Here is a 22,466-nt window from a genome sequence, read left to right on the forward strand (position 1 = left end):
AAGTGTTCTTTAGGTGAACTGTCCTCATTATAAGACTACAAGTCACACCCACAGGCTAGAAACTCCCCCCATCAAATAAGCCCCTCACTCTCTGAGCATGCGTGGTAAATTCAAAGCGAGCTGTGCCTTTAAGGTGAAGTGAGAAAGAAATTAACCAGTTATTAGCTGGGGGGGGCGGGAATTTTAGCAGTGACTGACACATTTAACCATATCAATACCTCGTAGTGTCTCGGTGCGGGGCTCTGGCTTTGGGCAGTTACCCCCCAGCACCCACCTTTGCGCAAAAATTACTTTAATAAAACACCTCCGCCCTGTGCGTGGTTCAGCGTTTCGCACCCCAGGCGAACGACCCCGCTTTTCGGGATAAGGCGAGGGCGCCACCGCCCAAACGAGCCCTTGCGCTCTAACCCGCGCCGTGACATCATCACAGCCACGTCATCGCGGTGAGCGCGACGTCACGCCACCGCTGCGGGAGGCGGCGAGGTCACGGTGCGTGAGGGAGGAGGGCCGGCAACAGCCCCGTGCCGCCTTCCGGCGGGTACGGCCCGAGAGTTCCGGGCTGGCCGGTGTTTCCCGGGGCGGGGGTTGTGAGGGAAAGCGGCGGCGCTTCCGGTGCGGGCGTCCCGGCTGGCGGAAGTGACGGCGGGGTTTGTTGACAGCGGAGGCCGTGGCGGGGGGAGCGGGCCCCAGGAGCAGGCGGACCCCGCCCGCCCCGGCAGCGGCGCCGGCGCCGGCACCGGCCGCGACTCCCGCCGCCCCCATCGCCGCCCCCCGGCGGGGGCCCGGCGCCAGGTGAGTGCCGGGCGTCCCCCCACCCCCGACCCCCACCCCCTGGGGTCGCCCTGCCCGGCGCACCGGGCCTGCCCGCTGGCACCACCGCCGCACGGCGCTCCCCGGCCAAGCCCCCGGACCCTCCCCGGGACCGCCGGGAGCAGCCGGGTCCCGCCAGGCAGGGCCCCGGGCCGCGGCAGCCCGCCCTGGAGGATCCGCGGTGCTGCCGGGCGAGGTGACCTCCGGGTGCCTCGGGAACGGAGAGTCGCCCCGCGTCGGGGGACGTCGGGTGGGGTTTGGGTTTGCGGCCAGACCCGCCCGCAGGCTGCCGGAACGGAGACCACCGCGGTCTGGCGGCGGCAGTGGCTCCCCGGTGCCCACGGAGCAGTAACCCACAGCTCCCGGGGGTGTCCTCTTGGGCCGGCGACCTTTTGGAAAGAAAACCCGTGATATAATCCCGTCATCTGAAGGAACATCTTTACTGCAGGCAGGTACAAAGATCAACACGTTTCCTGGCTAGCACAAGTCATCTCGTTCGCGATGTCGGTCTTGGCAGGCCAACAAGTTTGGAAATTGCAGGCTTTGCTGGGCCACAGAATAGTTCCATCTACTTCTACTTCAGTGTCCCTGCTGCAAGGCAGGGATGGTATTTCCCCGCACAAGCTGTGATGACCTGTCGATTAATAAAAACACAGTGATTTACAGCTGCAAGATGCCAGCTGAAATGACAGTGCAGTTTTCCTTCAAAATGCAATCTGTGCCAAACTCTGCATTTACATTAAATTTATTATTCTAAAGTCATCGTGATCAGTTCACATCAGTGCGTATTGTTTGGCCTCTCCTTGGACGAGTCCCTGATGCTGGAAAACTCAGTTTTGCCAATCATTTTTGTAGCAACAGCATAAACGTTATGCTGTTGGCGTGGAGCCACGGTGAGTCAGGCTTGGCTTTGGGCAGCTGTCTGGAGAGAGAGTGACTGGGAGAGAAGATTGGTCTGAAGTCCAAGGTAGATAATACTGGCACGGGCGGCCCCAGGAGTGCCAAGAGCAGTCCCAAGCCTCGCATGCCAGTGCAGCCTGAAATGCCGTAACAATACAGATGTAGCCTACAAATGAGCAATATTTGTCAAAGAGGCTGTCAGGACCTGGAAGGCTGGTGATGGGGGAGAGCGCAGCTGCATGTGCTGCGGCTTCCTTTGGGTCCGTGGGTGGTGGGAGGGTGCTGTTACTCCACAGAGAGGGCTGCTTCTGGGGGTAGTTGGGTACGCAGGCTTTTATACGCCTGTTCCTGTGCCTCTAAGGGACTCGGTGCCTTTGTGCATTAAGATGAAAGCAAATCTATTAGAGAAATAAATTGGAAAAGGTATTGGCAGCTGTAGTTCCAGTCACTTTGATTCCTGCACTTGAATTTTAGGCATGTTTTGCATATATGTCTTTGACCTTTCAAAAAAACACATGCACTAGACAGCTCATTGCCTACCACTGGAAAACACTGGTGGCAGTCTGCTAGGCAGGCAGCTTGCTGATCTACTGGCTGTGGAAAGCTGCCTGAGGATAATGATTAGGCAAATGTGAATGATTTGTCAGCATCTGTAGTTCATTTATTTTTATCAACCCACTGAGCTTATAACTAGAGACAATATTGATCAGTGCAGCTATTGAGACTCCTTACTTCCATCTCCCCCTGCCCATGTGTCATGTCTTGAGTCTAACGGAGGAAGGAGAGACTAGCTTGTATCGTATCCTGCATGAAAGGTCACAGCAGCGGGTCTGGGTGCTACTCAAATATCCGTAATAAATCATGAGGATTAATGCTTTTCTTTGGTGTTATGTTACTGGGACGTTTTAACCACTTTCCTCTATATTAACCTTCTGTATGGGATTTTGTTGGTGGATCACGGGGATCTCAGAAGTTAAAGGGCAGCTGATTTCTCCAGGGCTGCGATCAACCAGCTACATTGTGCTGGTCTCAGCAGAGGGGAAACAGAGGATTGTCAGAGCCACAGGAAGGCAGTCCTTGCCCTTTAGTGTTCTAAGCTGCTTGGAAAAGTCCCAAGCACTGGCCATTTCCAGCTGCACGTGATAATAGATTGTCAATGGGAATTTGTTTTCGAGTTCTCTGGCCATCAGTAGTAAACAGTGGAAGAACACTGGCTGCAGGGACCTCCAGTCTGATGGCACAGGGGAACCGGTAGGCATAGCAGAACATGTTTCCCTGCTGGTTCAGATCTTCCTGTTGATCTTGCCTTTCTGGAAAGATTCTCTCAAGCAAGCTTCAGGCAAAATCTGCCAGAGGGACTTGTTCTGGAGGTGAAGGAGATTCCCTTCCAAAGCAGACACAGCGCAGAGCGCAGGACAACTTCCTCCCACCTGCATTCCCTTAGCCAGGACCTCACAGTACTCTGTGCTCAGTGGCCCATTTCATCCTTGATTTCTCTCCTCATGTAACTGCAAAGGAGAGGGCTGTGGATTATGGATTTCCTTCTTTTTCAGAATTGAAGTCCTGCCATTGTACTCATTTTCATTGTGCCATGTGTATCTCAAAGATCCCTGAGCTGTAATGGCACCCTTGAGGAGTCACAGTTTTGTGTTATTCTGACCCCAGCTCAGGACTCAGTGACCCAGAAGAGTAGGTTACTCCTTCTAAACTATCTCTGATCAGGATGTTAAGTACAATTTTTGTTATTGTCGAGTTTTTGGGTGTTTTTTTTTTTTCCACAGCATCTGCTTTTATGTGGAGACCTTTTGCCTCTTGAGCCAAAACCAGCAGAGAACCTGCCTGAGATCCCCACTGGAAAGGCTTTTGAAAGTTGTAGGTCAGAACACAGTGGGTCAGAAGGGGTTTGGGATTAGAACACGATCCTGCCAGTTGCCTGCAGATATAGTTCCCAAAGATGCTTATAGGAAGGAAAAACTATCAATCAAATTCAAGTAAAGCCAAAAGACAAGCAAGTTCATCACCTGTGTCTGCTTTTCTGCCTGTAAGGTTTTGCCCACTTACGCTAGAATGAGATTTGGCCCAGGGAGACGAGGCCTGGGGTGGGCGCACCACAGGAGTGATCCAGCACAGCCATTCCTCCATTGCTGAGCAAGGAGGAGTTCTGCTGAGCTCTGCTGGCTTTTTGAGAGGCTCCTTTCTGCATTGGGTTAATAATTCCTTGGCCAACTCTTCATCCCTGGCTCTGAAGCACACCATCAGAAAAAGAATTAATGAAACACAGAAGAAAGAAAAGAGCTTTGATTCCCAACCTGTGCTGCCTTCATGTTTGCATGGAAATCCATTCTGCAGCATGGAGAGGGACTGGAAGGCTGGGAGCCCAGGCAGGCTCAGTCACAGCTGTGCGTCTGTCACCCATAGAGACCATTTGGTGCCTGAATTTGAAAGGTTACCTCATCCACAGCCTTAACTGATCCTTCGTATGGGTGTCATGGCCCAAGCAGTGGCTGAACAGAGCATCTGAAGGGGGAGAAGGAAAGCTGGCTGATCCACCCCGGGTGCCTTTGGGGATAGCAATTAAGGTGAGGAAACAGAGTTAAACTCTTCCATCTTGTTCTGATACTGCAGGAACGAAGGAAAGAGAGAGCACTGGAGGCTTTAGAGAAGCAGAGAGGTGGAGATGCAGACAAGTGTGCTGATCTTTGCAGCTGCAGGATAAAGATCAGAAACGGAATATAGTTAAGGACATTTTGCAACAACTTCCCCAGCAATGGCTGCTCAGCTGTGACGCACGGGAGAATAACTGACTCCACAGCGCCAGTGTTCTCACCACCAGCAGAGACATACTTACTGTTAAGACACAGGTTTTACTTAATAAATAAACACTTCAACACAATTTTTGTGTGCCCATGGAAATATATATATAGGGGTTCACATAAGTGTTCCTTGTAATGTAATTTGACCCTTTGAAAGTGAAATGGCATCGCTGGTATTCAGTCACCTCTGCTAAGCACCTCCAAGGCTCCAGCAAGCCCTCCTTTGCCAGGGAGTGAGTCTTAATACTAGAGCCATGAGACTTTTCAAATGAGAAAATAGACAGGAATAGCTTTCCCTAATTAGCTGCCTTGCCCATCCTTCTTTACCCTGTACTAAAAATGAAGGGCAAAAGTGTCTTACCTTTTTCCAGGTCAGTCACTCATACTTTTTTGTGACAGATATGAAATGCTTTGGGCAACCAAGTCCCAGGGACCTACAGGTACAGATGTCCAGCATGTGCATAAACCTTGCTTTATGCTGTGCTCAAAGGGAAGCCAAACCAGTCTGTATGTTTCCCTCTGGCTTCTGATGCACTTCACAGTCTAGTTCAAGGACTTGCGTGAAGCTTCTGACTTGGCACTACAGAAAACCATTTAGCTTGAACATGGAATTTTACTTGGAATGATGGCAAACAGAATTACAGACACAAGATATGGGGCCACCGGATCCCACTGCAGCTATACAAAGGATTGTCCTGACAGTAGCTTTTCTGGTGGTTTATCCAGCCCACTCTGAAGGAAACTAAGCAATGTGGTTTCTGCCACTTCCCTTTCAGAGTGCCTTTGTCAGCCAGATAACCCCTGCAATGAGAAAATATTTTCTTGCTGTGTAGCCTCATTTCCAAACAGGTTTCATGTTAACTCATTCCCGCAGTGTCCCCGGGGGGTGGGGATACCAAGGAATTAAGGACATACTGCCAGAGAGGCCAAAACACTGCAGGTTCTTCTGAGGTCAGCAAGTGATGGGCTGTAAATGTGACTGTTGACATGCTGCTGGTATAACAGCTTTGTGGGACACTTGCCGATGTGCCATTCTCAATGAATCTTTTCTTCCCCTCTGCTTATAGCTGTCCTGATGTCCCTGTAAATTCATCCTGGAATTTCATTTGAGGAAAGGATCTACTGAATCAAAAGCTTCCTTCTGCTCTTTCCTGTCCCGTAACTTCCCTCAAGATGGCATCTGATAGCCCCGAGTCACTAATGACCTTGTGCACAGATTACTGCCTTCGCAACTTGGAGGGGACTCTCTGCTACCTACTGGACAATGAAACTCTCCGGCTCCATCCTGACATCTTCTTGCCAAGCGAGATTTGTGACAAACTTGTCAATGAGTACGTTTCAGGCCCCTAGAGAAGCTGTTGTCTGGTTTGGGAAGGAGCCGGGAGATCAGGGAAGGGGGAATATAGTTCTCTAAAAAGAGCGATGGGAAAGGATAAAAGGGAAAAAAATAGGAAAGAATTCTTAGCGCTTTTTTTTTTTCTCAATTGATCCTTTTATTGGAAATAAGGATTTGCATTAACTTCAGGAGGAAGTGTCCCCAGGGACTGTTGTACTGCTATATATCATTCTAGTTTCTGTGAAAATCATCATTTCCACATAGGTAAACCCAGAGTGAAACAGTCACTGCTTCTTCCAAGAGCATCAGTAAGCAACAAAGGAGCCTTCCTATTTCCCACCACCGAAGCATTACAACTCCCTCTCAAGCCAGAGAAATAAGAATGCAAAGTGCTAACAGATGTTAAATTTTAAGGTGGCTGCTCTCATAGTTTGACAGAGCAACCTGTTTCCAGGGGTTTATAATTTGACCATCGCAGTCTCTCTTGGCTGAACTCCTGCCCACAAAGTCCAGCAGAGAACTGTCCAGCTAATTTTCTGCAAATACTAAAAAAAAAAAAAAAATTAAAAAAAATTTAAAAAAAAATCAAATTACTAGCTTTAAACAGCTGGGGGAAAAAAATATCCTGGAGTCTGTGCTTGCCAGAATCCAGTTTGCTCACACACACACGTGACCTTGCACAAATCTTTGCCTGAGATTTTCCTAAGGATTGTTAGTTCTGTGCAAGAAGAGGTAATAGGCCAGCTCCAATCACCCCAAAGGCTATTCTGGATGATCAGGAGGGAGTCTGCATGTGCTTATGCCCTTGGTCACAACCAGTGAAGGTGGTAGAGCTGTAGGTGAGCCCATGTGTTATGTTGTGCTAATGCCATTGCCCCAACACAGGTACGTGGAGTTGGTGAAGACGGACAGCATCTTTGAACCCCATGAAAGCTTCTTCACCCTGTTCTCAGATCCCCGGAGCACGCGGCTAGCTCGGATCCACTTGCGGGAACAGATTGTGCAGGACCAGGACCTGGAAGCCATCAGGAAGCAGGTGGTATTGCAGCAATAGCCACCAGCTGCCACTTTGCATAGCAGCATTGCTGCACGGGCACCAGCTAGAATCCCAGGCACCCAGAGATTCACAAGACTCCATCCTTCACCATCCAAATTTTCTTGAGGAGAACCTCAGCTTCTCCTTTCTCAGCTCCCAAAGCCACTGTAGGGAATGGAATGGGGACACTGGTCAGGTTTGGTGATATGTGGTCTCAGGTTCTCCCCGTGGGAGGTGGTGTAGCAAACAGGGTGGGCACTCTACCGGTGATATATTTCTAACTTTGATTTCCCATCTTCCAGGATCTTGTTGAGCTCTACTTGACTAACTGTGAGAAGTTGACAGCCAAGAGTCTGCAAACCTTGGTGAGCTTCAGTCACACACTTATCTCCCTTAGCCTCTTTGGCTGCTGTAATATCTTCTATGAGGAAGAGAACCCTGGAGGCTGTGAAGATGACTGTTTGGTGAACCCCACCCGCCAGGTCTTGGTCAAGGACTTTACTTTTGAAGGCTTTAGCCGCTTGCGCTTCCTGAATCTGGGCCGCTTGATCGAAGGGGTAAATGTGGAGACATTGCTTCGGCCTTTGGCCTCCCTTGCAGCTCTCGATCTCTCTGGGATCCAGCTGAATGACGTGGGGTTTCTGACCCAGTGGAAGGACAGTCTGATTTCCTTAGTGCTTTACAACATGGACCTTTCAGAGGAGCACATCCAAGTGATCGCACAGCTTCGCAAGCTCAGGTCAGCAGATCTGTTCTTTGTTTATCCTTTTCCCACTGACAGGGAAAGGTCTTTTAGGAGTGCTCTACTCGCCTGCTAATGGAGAGCCGCCCACTGCTAATTTCAAGTTATAAACCTTCCCATGAATGGGCTCGCTCATTGACTCACTCTCCATGTCTGGCAGGTCTAAAGCCAGCCTGAATTCTGCTTGCAAAATGACAACACTTAGCAGAAACTGCCTCTTGGAAAAACAAAACGCCACATACCACAACTGCACACACACACAGAGAAATAACAAAAATACCCACCCCACCACAAAAAGACTCCCAAACCAACAAACCGACCACCACCACCACCCCCGCCCCCACCAAACAAAAAAGAACAGCTGAATACCCGAGAGGTAGCCAAAAAAAAGATACTACAGATGTGTACATACACTAATATAGTGATCACACTGTGAAACTCAGTCCTCCAAACCACTCATCAAACAGGAAGGTCTGAAGTTTAAGCCTGGCTCTGAGATAAAACTAGGAACAACTGAGCTCAGATTGTCTGCTCGCTGTGCCCTGTGGAAGCACACTGTGCGTGGATGGTGCAACCAAGGGAAGAAGCAGTGTAGATAGGCACTCCTGACCTAGCCATGTTGGCAGTGAAATGACTTCCTGAAAGAGAGTTGAGGCAATTGCTATTCAAACTGCACAGTGGTATCAGGAAAGGGATCCAGGATGTTCCAAGCCAAAGAGCCTTACTATTCACACGAAGGATACTTTGCAATGGCTTTAGCATCATCCCTACTGTCTGCAGACACTAGGGGGTACTATGTTAACATATGGCCTAGAAGTCTCAGGGAACATCCTGGGTAAAATTTTCTAAATCCAAATACTTCAAATCCCAGTGACTTGCAATGAAACTTGGTCGACAACAGGTGGAAGACACTTGTGAGTGGGATGTTGGCTCCTGTCTTAGGCCATTTAGAAAAGTCTCTCCCAAGGGTCTTAGCTACTGCTTGGGAAGCATTAGCAGTCTCTGTCCTGGAAGGGACCCCACCTGCACATGCCTGGTCAGTTTGTCCCACTACTCCCCTGGCAACAGGATTTCTGTCCCGCTGCTCCCTTAGCATCAGGGTTTCCCCAAGACTTGAGCATCTAAATACATAAAGATAAATGAAATCAGAGCAGCATAATAGTCTAGGGTGGAAAAAATAGAAGACTGGGGAAGCAGACAAAAACTTGTTTAACAATTTGTTGGATGAGGCAATATATGTTTCTGGGGATGCAAAGATCCTCTAGTGCATCTTAATCACCAGGCAGAAATGCTCAGGTGGCTGCTGTGATGGAGCTTGGGAAAAGCAGTTCCTGAGCCTGGAGCAATTTCCTTTGTGATGTGTGGCCAAATGATTCATTGCGCTCCGTTCTAAGTCAGCCTCTACCAGATATCTGCATGCTTTGGTTAGACACAGGGCCAGATCCTGCTGCCAGATATTACAGAACCACATTCCTGTATCTTGTGGAGGAAGTAATAATAATAAATAAGTAGTAATCACACGAGGCTTGTCATCTTCCCTGGGTAGAGAGGCAGAAGACCCAGCTAATGCTTTCCAGGCTCTGAGCTCCTCTCTGTCATTTGCAGGCACTTGGATATCTCCCGAGACCATCTGTCCAGTTATTACAAATTCAAGCTGACCCGGCGGGTTCTAAACCTGTTTGTGGAAAACTTGGTAAACCTCACTTCGCTCGATATCTCAGGGCACACCATGCTGGAGAACTGCACTATCCCAAGCATGGAGGAGAAGATGGGCCAGACAAGGTAAGGAAACAGCAATTACTGGGGTCTGCTTGGACGGATAGATCAGGCAAAGATGAATTAGGAACAGTTGCATCTTCTAAGTTTCCAGATTCTGGAGGTCTAATTAATACTAAAAAGCTAATACTAAAAGGATACGGCTATCACTGGTTTCTCCCGATGCTGAAGATTGGTATGGGAATCAGCTGTTTCTTGTATGTGACACATGTAAGGACTTTTAAGAGTAATAAAGAATTCATCCCATCTGCCTCCCACACATATCTGAAGAAGTATTTCAGTTCTTTTCCACACATATTCTTCCAGGGATCTCTTACGGTGGTTTACATTTCCTCTGAAAGGACTCCAAAGCCCTTTACACATTTTCTACATGAAACATTCTTACTCTCACTGAAATCCAGGCTCTTCTGAGACAACATTTCTACACTGAGTCAATACATCAATGTTCATAGGAAGGCTGAGTGTTTTACAAACTTAGAATTTTCGGATTTGACCTGGATGCTGAGCAGATCAACTTTTGAAAGTTGTGGTGCACCTCAGTAGGGGCATACCTAGAGGTGTGGTTTTCCAGATCAGCCAGATACTCTCCCCTCCTATTCCCTGAGCACTTACTGAACAAAAGCAAACGTGGGACAGTACTGGCTCCTTTCCACCTGCGCTGGTGGAAAAAAAAATACTGGCTCTCAGTCAATAAGGAACACGGCAGGAAAAGTAGTATTCTTGCATGATCACAGAAGTGGACTAGCGTGTCTATCAGAGGACATGCTAACGGTTTGGGTCAGTGAAATCCACAGCCCTTTCCTAAGAAGAAATGTTCACCCCGGCTATTGAATTTCCAGGACAAATTCTACTCGGGAAAGCTGCGTTCTGTCTGAATGAATTCTTACTGCTGTTTCTGCTGAGTACATTTAGTCCTTCACTCAGGATCACCTAGGCTGAATGTCTAATATTATGTTCAGGAGAAGCTGACTGGCATACCACTGTGGTGTAGCTATTACTCCAGTTATGGGGCAGTACAGTCAGAATGAATGGAGAGCTGATAGCTGTCTCTGTGGCAGGAGACACCTGAAGAAACATGGTACCAACATGAGTGATCTTTGGGTTTTTTTCCTCAGCATTGAGCCAGCAAAGAGCAGCATTGCTCCCTTCCGGGGTCTGAAACGACCACTCCAGTTCTTGGGCCTTTTTGAAACATCTCTCTGCCGCCTGATGCATATTCCAGCCTACAAGGTAATGAGGTTGCAAGGATATTGGCGGTAGGTACTTGGTAGAAGTTGAAAGAACATGAAAATAATTGGCTGCCAGTAGAGTGGCGTTCTTAGTGTCTCAGGTGTGACATCTGAGCTCTGACCTTTCAATAGCTACTTGATGATGCAGGAAAACTGCCAGAAGGCAAGACCTGTACGCTACATGGTTTTACAAGGCTTAAAAAACATGCCTCAGAGAAGGGCTTGGAAAAATCATCCTGCCTGAAGGACCAGGATGTCTGTGACTACAAGAAAAGGATTTAAGACAAAAGGAGTCTTACTTGTGAATAGCATTGTCCTGCCCCAAAGATGCCATTTCTTGCCCCCCTGGGCTGAGAAGTGACTCAACCTCTTTGCTATCATCCTGGGCCTAATCCTACTAGCAGGGCAGAGAAAAGTTGTGCCCTTCGACCTTCCAGATACACCCTCAGACTTCCCTTCACGTGTTGGTTTTCCTTCATCATTTCTTCCCTGGCTCCTTTTGTTCCTCTGTGCCAGGTGAGCGGAGACAAGAATGAAGAGCAAGTCCTCAATGCTATTGAGGCTTACACCGAACACCGGCCAGAAATAACTTCCCGGGCCATCAACCTCCTTTTTGACATTGCCCGTATTGAACGCTGTAGCCAGCTGCTGCGAGCCCTTCAGGTAAGCCCCATTTACCTCGCACTTAAAAGGGAGATTTTGCAGTCACAGCATTTTCTTCACCCTGGGACACCATATCAAGCCATTCTGGAGAAAGTGCCAGTAGTGCAGTGGAACTAGGTACCTCCATTTCATAAGCATGTTCCTACAATGCCTGGGCCACGTGTTCCTTGCAGGCTTGTGACAGTCTGTCCTACACAGCCATAAGAGTCGCTCCAAGACTCAACAGCAAGTCAGTAGCACTGAGTCTTCATGTTGTTCCTCTGCAGCTGGTGATCACAGCCCTCAAGTGCCACAAGGATGACAAAAACATCCAGGTGACAGGCAGCGCGGCGCTGTTCTACCTGACCAACTCTGAGTACCGCATGGAGCAGAGCGTAAAGCTGCGGCGCCAGGTCATCCAGGTGGTGCTGAATGGCATGGAGTCCTACCAGGAGGTCACAGTAAGAGCAGCCCAGCCTCCTTCGGCTCCCATAGTCTTCCTTCCGTGTATTAAGTCCTTAGCCTGGTGTTAGCATCTGGGTCTTCTGAGCCTCCAGGATGTGAGCCAAGGCACCAAAGAAGCTATTGCCCAGATCTGCTTCTTGCCTTCACTCAATGATAGGGATTACGTGCAGGGTGCTCCTTATCCATGCGATGTTCTCCAGAACAAGGGGAAGAAAGTGGTTATAGCAAGGCTCCTTTTTATCTGATAATAGCGGTCAAAGGGTATATACGAGACACAGCACAGGTGTCCAGCACTGACTGTGGGGTGGAAAGGGTGCGGGCATTGGGGGTATTGAGTCAACAGAAAGAACCATTATCCCAGTACACAGTACTGGAAGCTAGCTGACATTATACACTGTGATGCCACTGGGTTGCAGAATGGCAACTGCTGCACAGAGAGCTTGCAGGCAGTGAGGAGCTGGCTTGGAAAGCAACGGGTGATTGTGTGGCCATGTGAGACACGAGTGACAGCAAGAGAGAAGAGGGTACCAGTAGAGCACAGCGCTAGATAGGAGGGTAACAGAAATTTTAGTCTTTGTCATCAAGCAAGGTGGTTTCAGTACCAAGCAGCAAGGAGACATGAGGTGATGGGGTCCATGTTTTTGTAGCCACCTGGCCCAGCATTTGCTTGCTTTTGACCCAGGTACAGCGAAACTGCTGCCTGACTCTGTGTAACTTCAGCATTCCTGAAGAGCTGGAGTTCCAGTACCGCCGAGTCAACGAGCTGCTGCTGAACATTCTCAACCAGAGCCGGCAGGATGAGTCTATCCAGCGCATTGCTGTGCACCTCTGTAACGCTCTGGTCTGCCAGGTGGACAACGATCATAAAGAAGCTGTGGGCAAGATGGGGTTTGTCATGGTTGGTATGGTCCCATGATGTCTACTTAATCCCTAACCCAGGCTAGCACAATTCCCTTGCAGCAGTCCACCAAATGCATCCAGCTGGTGATCCAACCTTACAGTATCACAGGAGGGAAGGAGCGTCCCAGCCGTGCTAACATTTCCTGGAACCTACCCCCCACGTGACATCTTTTACTTGCTTACCAGCACTGGAAGTTGTGATCTCAGAGATAGGCTGTCTGTGAGAGCCGGGAAGCAGTGTAACTTTATACCTTACCTCTTCACTGCATCATATTATTTCCAGAACTGGTACCACCTTGTGACTAGCTCTTTCTGCATCTTCCCTGAGTTTGCATCAGCTTCCAAATTCATGTCAATCCATATTCCTCACCTTTTCAAAGAGCTGTGGAGGTCACTGCTTTGGTGCAGCTATACCACATTCCAGATGTTGTCATACAGATCAAAACCGACTTGACTCAACAGCTTGGGGACTGTGATATAGTTCAGCTCTGAATACTTGCAACATTGAACATAATCCAGTCCCACTGATTTAGAGAAAGGGATACCAAGTAGGTTCTCTGCAAGGGATCAAAACTGCATGTGCCTGCAAATTGGCTTTAGCCAGACATGCTGCACTACAGCAGCTAGTTTTAGCTCTGTGATTCTTGAACTGTTTCTCACTCTTCCCCTTCCTCTGCCCACAGACAATGCTAAAGTTGATTCAGAAGAAGTTGGCTGATAAAACGGTGAGTGTTTCACCCAGAAGTATAGAGTATTTTCTACCTAGTCTGATTTACACATGGAGATTAGTCCAGAGTGCCAGCTCAGCTTCGCTAACAAACACAAGACATCTCAACTGATGCTGCAGAATTTCCTGTCCCAGGGTGAGGGCAGGGGAATATGACAAGGAGGCAAAAATCTTAAACAAAAACTCCACTTGCTGACAAGTTGAAAGTGAATAACAAGGTTTTCTTACCTCTGGAGCCATCTAGGGTGATACCAGAGAGGAAACACAAGTGGTTGGTTTGCACTGGACTCCCACATTAGCAAAGCTCTGTTTCTGTTTCTCTTTGGCTCTGCAGTGTGATCAGGTGATGGAGTTCTCCTGGAGCGCCCTCTGGAACATCACTGATGAGACCCCCGATAACTGTGAGATGTTCCTTAACTACAGCGGCATGAAACTGTTCTTAGAGTGCTTGAAAGTAAGTGTGTCTGGTTTCCTCTAGAGGCATGCTGACATTAGCAGTGGAAATGCTGGTGCCTGGGCAGGATCCCTGGCTATGCTAATCTATAAGCAATACTTCCTATGTTGCACAGACAGAAGAGGCAAAGCTTGCATGTTTTCTTCTTTCTCACATCTACCCACCCAACCAGTAGAACAGAGAAACTTACACTCAACCTATCATCCTCTTTTCCCACCTTGTACATAGTCCCCCTTAAGTAGAGCAACAGTGAATAGTGGGCCCTGGCCTTGAGTCTCTCATTTCATACGTATCTTGAATGCTAGAGATCACATTTAGCATCTGCTAAAGAACCATTACTGACTACCCAAAACCACTCAACTCTCCTAGATGCACTATATAATCTTCCTCCAGGGTTGCTTGTTCTCAGCATCACCACAGCCTTACTTTTGTACAATCCTTTTCTTTGCTTGCTTAGGAGTTCCCAGAAAAACAGGAGCTGCATCGCAACATGCTGGGCCTCCTGGGCAACGTAGCAGAGGTGAAGGAGCTCCGCCCACAGCTCATGACCTCCCAGTTCATCAGTGTGTTCAGGTGAGTGCCTGGATAATGAACAGCTGGGCTGGGTCAGGGTGAATGCTCTGGTGCTTTGCTCCTGAACCACCTGGAGACTTCTAAACCTTCAGTGCATCAGCATCTCTAAATGATCTCTTTTCTCTTGGCAGCAACCTGCTGGAGAGCAAAGCAGATGGGATTGAGGTATCTTATAATGCCTGTGGTGTGCTGTCCCATATCATGTTTGATGGTCCAGAGGCTTGGGGTATATGTGAGCCCCACCGAGAGGAAGTTGTAAAGAGGATGTGGGCAGCCATCCAGAGCTGGGATATCAACTCTAGGAGAAATATCAATTACAGGTGAGGAATAAAAAAGTTTGGCCCACTCATCTAGGAGCCAGGATTGCCACAGGAAGCAAGCACTGACAGAGAGGAGCAGAGAGGTATAGCTCAGCATGGAGGCTCTGTTTAGAGTGAAGGAGAAACATCCTCAGGGACATATTTAGTGAGAGTTTTATGTCTTCATTTAAAACATGTTACACAGGCTGCTGAAATTAGACACCTTGCCCGGCGATTCCTATGGGAGAAGCGTGGGAGCCAACAAAATTTATCCTGCATATTTCTAGTGAAAATGCGTAGTTAGGAAACCCATGATCTGGCTGTCTGGGACTGCATAAGCGTTGTCCTCTGAGACTGTTGTCCTTTGCACCTCCTTAGGTCTGTTTGCTTCTGAAAGTCACCTCGCTTGCTGTAGCTTTCACTCTCCTCTGGGGGATATTTAGACACTGTGCCCAGAAATCCCTTCAAGGGTTAATACAACTGGCAGAATCCTCCAAAGCCCTTTGGGTAAGAGGGTATCAGGTACTCTCTATTCCCATAGTGCCTGGCAGGGATCCAAAACAAATGGCATTCCAATGCCTGAGCTACAGAATAGACATGTTATTGTTGTCAGCAGAAACACCACAGCCATTGCACGTGAGCAGCCAGCTTTGGCTGTGTTTAATTTTGCTTTGGCCCCTCTACAAAAAGATCAGTGCTGCTGGGTCTCAGCTGTTGTGAGGAAATACTGACAGAGGATGGAAATCAGTTCTTGGACTCAATTGCATTCGTTGCAGCTATTTATCTGGGCAGTGTGTTTATGCTAAAGTGGTAGGGCCTGTAAGCCTGCCAGTATTGCCGTGTGATGCAGACTGTCTTTGATGCCAGAGTCTTTTACATGCCAATGGATTTACTGCTGTGGTATCTGTGAGCACAGAGTTTGTATTGCTTTGAGTGGCAAAGGTGCTGAAGGAAGCAGTTCTTGGATTTTTAACAACTTCTGCAATATTTCTTTGCAGGTCATTTGAACCAATCCTTCGACTTCTTCCACAAGGAATCTCCCCAGTCAGCCAGCACTGGGCTACCTGGGCACTGTATAACCTGGTCTCTGTCTACCGTAAGTTCCCTTTTCGATATCACATCCACTGCGCTGTATAAGTTGAGGGAGTGGATCTGAGCTTGTTAGCAGAAAAAGTCTTCCCAGTTTAGCTGTGTAGGTAGCAAGAATCTTCTTTGAATGATGCAGGAATGTCCAGGCAGCACAGCCAAACAAGAAACAATGAGACTTAGTGAGTAGGAAATTCCTTCAATGTTTTGGTCCTTCTGGGTGTGCTGTTATGTTCTCAGCCATTTTGTGTCCGTTTTTTTCACAGCCAGGGCACCCCTAGCAGGCTGGCTCCATAAAAAAGGAAAGTTTTGTGGCTTTTCAGGCCACAGGCATCCTCCTTCCCCTCCTGCCACCCTTTATAGCACTCTTGTGAAGGTTCATAAGGACCTGTTTTATTCTTTTCTCTGCAGCTGACAAGTACTGCCCACTGCTGATCAAAGAAGGTGGGATTCCCCTTCTGAAGGACATGATTAAAATGGCCTCAGCACGGCAAGAGACCAAGGAAATGGCCCGGTAGGAAACCAATGCACTATCGTCAGACATTCAATTTAGCTGTAGTTTAGTTTTTATTCTTCTACATCAAATAAGGCTACCAAAGAAAGGCCTGCACTGATGTGAACAAGGGGTAATAAGCAAATGCAGGAGAAGAGCAGGAAAAAGAAGGGGAAAACAGAAGACTAGAGAGGTGTTTAGAGGTGGGCAATACACACAGGTCATCCAGGGCTGACAGATGCCGGGCAAATTTGTTACAGAAGTGCCTTGTTGGACAGGGGAGCCACGTGGCTAATCGCATCTCTTACACTGATAGTCTCCAGTCATCACTGTCCTCCATACCTGCATGGGCTCCCTGCTCCAGAATCACGCTGGCTTGTCAGTAATGTTGCTGACTGCACAGTTAAAATGAGATGATTTTTCAAAAGGTGGAGAGAGTTTGTGACCTTTGTGAGCTTCCCCAACTTCCTTTGTTATGTGACCCTCCTTTGGGGTCATTCTCTCAGAGTTTTAAAAGCCAGATGCAGTTTATAATTATGGGCAAACTGAGAGCTATAATTTCATACCTGCAGGATGAATATGAAAGAGAGGTAGAAATTGGCTGGGCGTACGGACCCAGTGGGTGGGCAGCAGGCACTCCCCAGAGCTAAAGGGTTGCCAGATGCTGGCAGTGACCAAAGCCTGCAGCAGGTTCTCACAGTTCGGCAGATGGTGGGGGATGGTGGCACATGGTGCCACACTGCAAGAACGGTGAACAGAAAGAGCAGGAAAAGCAGGGAGGTGACAGCAGCGTGAATGACAAACATCTGCGTGCACGTGTTTCCTGGCGTGATTCAAAGTTATCTGATGATTTGGATGTGGGGGTGATGCACAAACGGTCACATGTGGATCTGGATATACACTAACATGACTTGAAATTCCAAGGGGATGAACTGTGAGCTCCAAGCTGCTTTTGTGGGGTATACGGGTATGACACAAATATGGGTTGATGCAAAAGAGACTGCCTGCTGCAAGCAGTGTGCAGTTACACAGAGATCGAGCTGGTGGGCAGCTCTTATGTTACTGTCCCACAACTGTCATGCAATAAGCTTTAAACTAAACCCTCTCTCCTTGTCCTTGTTTTATCCATAGGAAAGTTATAGAGCACTGCAGTAACTTTAAGGAGGAGAACATGGACACTTCCAGATAGAGGCAATCATCTAATGCCTCTTGCCAGCACTGTATCCAGCTTCTCTCTAATCCACTGTATATAGGGAGGACTCTTTCTTACCAACTCGCCTGTTGGAAGGAAACTTTATGTGTGTGTGTGAGACCCTCAGTAGATGAAGGTGAACAGGGGAGGGGGGAGGGACTTTTTGCACAACAAAATGCTTTCCTTAAATTAGTGGAATTTTTTTTTGTTATGAAGTTTCAGGTTGAAGTTCTGTGTGTATGATTTCTGTATAAAAAGAAAACAAAAAATGACAACTACATTACGTATCTTTTAACCTTTTTATTTTAGACCACACAGAGAGCCTAAAATGATCATGAGCTTGAAGACCTAGTTGTGTGATCACTAGTGTGACATTTTTATTTCCCACTTTTTAGAGAATTCCCTTTTGCTGTATTGCATGAGGTCCTGTAATGTCTGCAAGAACACCAGTCCTGAATCGGTATTGGCTGCTCAATGGGGTTACAGGCAGTGATCAATTATTTATTTGGTTAGAGAGGTTGGGGGACACAATACCAGAGAGTTAGACCAAAAGAACTGACCTTTTTAGTGATAGTTGTAAAGGGAGGAAGTGGGGAAGAAAGTTCTTTCAAGTCAATTCACTCCCTTAAGGGTTTTTTTACAGAAGACTCACATTCATGCACTGCTAAGTGTACGTGGGTCATTCAGAAGTAAGACATTCCCGTTAAAGTCAAGAGGTCTATTCTGTCCCCTTTGGCAGCACAGTAGGATCTGCCAGCCCACCCAGCCTTGCAAGGTCAGGGATGACCAGTAAAACCAGTTACACATCCTTGGCAACACAGAGCTTTTCTCTCTAAGGGAGCCTGTGCACCAAGGAACACTGTTTGTTCAAAGGGCTATGCATCTTCATTCCAGTCCTTCACCACCTTTTTAGTTGTGTTCTGTTTTATGGGGAAGGGCTACAGATGCCAGAGAGCATATTTCCCCTCTGCATAATAAGCTCTGCTAGGCCCCAGTCCAGAGCAGCTTGTACCACTTGTGCAAGCCCCAGTAACGGGCTGGAGCTGATCTACTCTTCTTCAGTCTGCATCAGTGCACACCGTGCTCAGTGGCAAAGTAATCTCCCTTTATAGGAAGCTTGCTGCAGCACAGATGCTGTAACTGGAGGTGCTAAAGTCCTCTCCTGAGACTGGAGACTCTCCAGGCACCCTTTGGAGGGTGTTCACCTGACATAGCACCTCTTGTTCCATCCCAACATTTTCCCCCTCCTCTGGGAAGCACAAGGTCATATTCCTACCTGACTTCCACTAGCGCTAACCAGTGCAGTCCTGCTCACATTGGCAGCATTACTCCAATTTATGTGATGTAGGTGAAAGAGTCTCACTAAGGTGGTCTTCACCTGTAGGTCTCTAGGCCTATAAAGGCTGAAGAAGCCAAAGGCTGAGGTTTCCCTCACACCCAGGCATTCAGCAACACATTGTGCAGTCCATGCTTAGAGCCCTGCCACAGTTTTTTCACAATTCAAAAATCTTCCCTTAGAAGGGATTTAGGAAAGATTTTATGTCTGGTAGGAGTACGAGGAGACCATGGCCGTGTGAGTTGGGACATTTCAGGCCTCTGAGCACAGTAACCCTTGCTTCTTTCCTCCCTTGTTATACATTGCTCTCAAATTTGACTCGCTGCTATGAGGTTCTTCTAATGCTCAGAGTTAATGTTGTCACTGCTGAGCACATTATAGACAGATCCTAGATACACAAACTGACACTTTAAATGACAGAACACAGCTGCCCTGGAGAGGTTTACTTTTTCTGCCAATATGGTGTTACTCAATGTCTTTTTTTTTTTTCTTTTAACCATACGTCATTTGTTTTGATATTGTGAGATCTGTACTTTTTTCTTTTAAGTATTTTTCGAACTTATATATATTTTTGTGTCACTTTTGAATTGTTTTCATATGGTTTGCAAAACTTGACAAATTATACTTTTTTTGCAGTTGTTTGATTGAAATGTATTTTTCTCTTATTCCTGTTCCCCAAGAATTTGTGTCCCTGTGAGCTTTGAGACAGGAAAGCTTATTTCAAGATCTGTTTTCTGTATAACATTTGCTAATCTTCCTTCTAGATGCAAAACTAAGAGAGGCTGCAAATACTTGCCAACTAGCCTCGGAGCATTAGGGGAGTCAGGCTTTGCTCACTTAATTCTCTGTTTAGTGATGCTGTCCTTTTGAAGTTGTTTCACGTGTCAGCGCCACCCACTAGGCTTTTTTCCTTTTTAATGCCCGTATAGTGAAAGCTTCTCCGACTAAAATATTGACTTGCGTGACAATGAGACTCAAGATTCTGACTCTATTGGCAAGGTGGGAGTGGAGCAGAAGGGGACACATCACAGGAGCTCCCATCTCAGCTAGAGCAGACCTCAGCCTTGCATCATAATGAGAGTCAAACAATCAGGTTTTACGCTGAGGTTTTGGCACAACTACAGGCTTGGTTCTGTCTGCCTCAAGACCCCAAAGATTTGGCTTTTTCAAACCAGTGCCCCTGTAAGTTCAGCTATTAATGAAGTCTCACCTGCTGCAAGCTGGACCATGGTATCCCAGACTAACAAGATCCAAGCTGCATCAAACCTTTGTTTCACACTGTAAAGATAACCGCTATCCTCACTGCTCACATATCCTCATCAAGCTGTACCTAAGCCTGAACCAGGATAAAAAGATTTCAAATTCCCAGCAACAGGGAGATTAATGGAGTCAGGCCAGCCTGCCAGGAAAGCTTAGCCTTCTGAAATCTGTCACTGATCCCAGGGGGAAGGGGGAACTATAACTGGTCTGTGACACCTCACTACACATAAGATTTTGAGTCAGGCCACCAGCAAGGTAAACTCCTGAGACAACATTTTAAAAGAAACAGCATCCCTGTTAGAGTAACATGAGCTTTGGCTACAAGCTTCAATGTCTTCAAGCCAAAAAATTTTGCAAGCTGAAAAATAACATTTACTTTCAGTAAGGAGGAAAAGAGAGGAAGGTATCCTCTGAACACCTGAGCATAATCCAGGAATTCCTGTAATTGGGAGTTTGAAACTACGCTGTACCTCACTTTCCCTAACTGAAAGGACAGGAGCTGTTGCACCCTAGGCATAACACATGTGCCATGACCTGAAAGCACTTTTTGGAGCCAAAGAGGAGTTAATGAATTCTTGCCATAGATCCAATGCTCAGGACAGAACAGGATAGTTGGCTGCAGACATCATACCAGTATTCTGCAAAGGAGGAGAGGGCAATGTGGCTGATTTTTTATGAAGGTCTAATGTAAAAGGAGAAGTTGGGTACCCTGAAATGCTTGACTGTTGCAGCCTCTCAGGACTTCCAGCTTTGCTGGAGCAACGGAGTGAACCAGGAAACTTCAATTCTACACAGATTTATGGAGCCAACCCTTCCCAGAAAACGAACAGGGTTCTATCTGTCAAATGAGAATCCAGCTGGAAAGAACTTCAGAGTGTGTAAAGACATGGCGGAGGGTCTCCTTGTGCTCCATAGTTGTTGTCCCATTCAGACTCTTACGCATGTTTTCACTACTACATTTCCCTTAATCCTCAAAAGCATGGCAGGCAGAGCACGAACACAACTCAGTAGTTCTCTGCAGAGACTGTGGCAACAACATAACCCTCTACCTTGACTGTATGTAGTCTCCTTCCTGGCTGGAGGATACCTTGTCGTTCAGGGGCCCAAGTCAATAATACAGCAGTCCTCAGCACGCAGGGTGTCAGGTGTTTGCCATTTTCTCTGGAATAGATAAGAGAGCAAACGGGTGGGCAACTTTCCACAAGTGCTTCCATTTTAAAAGGTCTGTGGGAGGAATTGCTTACACAGATTGGCATCTACTTGTATGATGCTTAACACCCAGAGCACCAGACTTTCTCACCTAAACCAAGCCAAGAAAGCTCAGCGGTGATATTTGAGGCAATTACAAACATTGCAGATAATTCTTCTGCTTCTTCTGCCCCATCTGCATCATGGCTGCTATTACCCTGCCCCTACCTACTGGCTGAAACAGTATCTGTTCAGCATGGAATCCTACCCAGCTTTTCATCCTGGTTGGGCTTCTGCTGCAGTCACTCTGGTCCCTGCAAAAGATGAGTGGGAAGAAAAGTCTTGGAGCTGTGAGCCTGTTCCCCTCTCATCACTCGAAGGTGGCAATTAATTACCAGTAGAGCAAGAGCTATAGGGGCACTGTGTTCAGGCACTACTCCACAGAAAAGATGTTTTCTTGAGAGTGTTTAGGGAGGAGCCTGCCACAACTCAGAGGGTAGCTTGTGCTGGAAAAAATAGAAGTAGGGCAACAGCTGGTCCCCACAACACCCATGGCATGAAGCACAGAGGGTAATGGTTGTCAGGAATGGATGAAAAGCAACATGGGGGCTGGATGAGAAGACAGCACTTAAAAAAAGGAATGAGGGAGATTTCCTGCTGAACTGAAACACTTCTGCTTTAGCAGACTATATTTTGATTTCATATAATTGTCACTGATTCTCTCTGTAATTCTTTTCTTGTTTAAAAAAAGTTTTTAAGCTACCCAAATATGTATTTCCTTGTTTTGCTTAACAAAAATAACCTCAGTTATCATGAGCAAGCATCTGCTTTTACTCTGTCCATTGACCTGCCTAATGTTGAGAGGCCTGGTTCAAATGTTTGTACATGGTGAAACCCAGCAAAAAAATGCACAACCGTTGCTTCCTTACAATTCTGAATGAATTAACTTTTCTGTTGTATCCATTGGATACTCGCTGTGTATTAAACCTAGTGCTTAACAATGTCCTCTTCCTTTGGTCTATGAATGTGGTTTATTTAGGTACATTACCAGTCCATTTGCTGTCATATATTTCATTAAAAATGAAAGGAACTGCCCTGTGTTGATGATGCAGTTCAGTGGCTTTTCCTCTCAATGCTCCAAGGGATACAATACTGTTTGTCAATAGAAAAGAGGCGTGGAGGACGAGTGTATTGTTAGGAAATTATGTG

The 22,466-nt window shown here is 47.2% G+C and overlaps 1 protein-coding gene across 2 annotated transcripts; it reads left to right on the forward strand.

Moving 5' to 3' along the window:
- Positions 1-574: 574 nt before the first annotated feature.
- On the forward strand, positions 575-22,265 carry ZER1 (zyg-11 related cell cycle regulator). Of its 2 annotated transcripts, none has more exons than XM_064468836.1 (16): positions 575-792; positions 5,591-5,854; positions 6,745-6,895; positions 7,198-7,634; positions 9,243-9,419; positions 10,529-10,643; positions 11,159-11,305; positions 11,572-11,745; positions 12,432-12,647; positions 13,333-13,374; positions 13,711-13,830; positions 14,288-14,403; positions 14,535-14,723; positions 15,701-15,798; positions 16,200-16,302; positions 17,413-22,265. In XM_064468836.1, exons 2-16 carry the CDS (start codon positions 5,697-5,699, stop codon positions 17,468-17,470), a joined length of 2,301 nt encoding a protein of 766 aa, XP_064324906.1. In that variant the 5' UTR covers positions 575-792; positions 5,591-5,696; the 3' UTR covers positions 17,471-22,265. The 2 variants fall into 2 exon arrangements, with proteins under 2 accessions (XP_064324906.1, XP_064324908.1); XM_064468838.1 differs by lacking the exon at positions 575-792 and adding an exon at positions 4,129-4,289.
- Positions 22,266-22,466: the final 201 nt, after the last annotated feature.

The sequence above is a fragment of the Phalacrocorax carbo genome, chromosome 18 (genome assembly GCF_963921805.1).
Source record: "Phalacrocorax carbo chromosome 18, bPhaCar2.1, whole genome shotgun sequence".
Classification (NCBI taxonomy): Eukaryota; Metazoa; Chordata; class Aves; order Suliformes; family Phalacrocoracidae; genus Phalacrocorax; species Phalacrocorax carbo.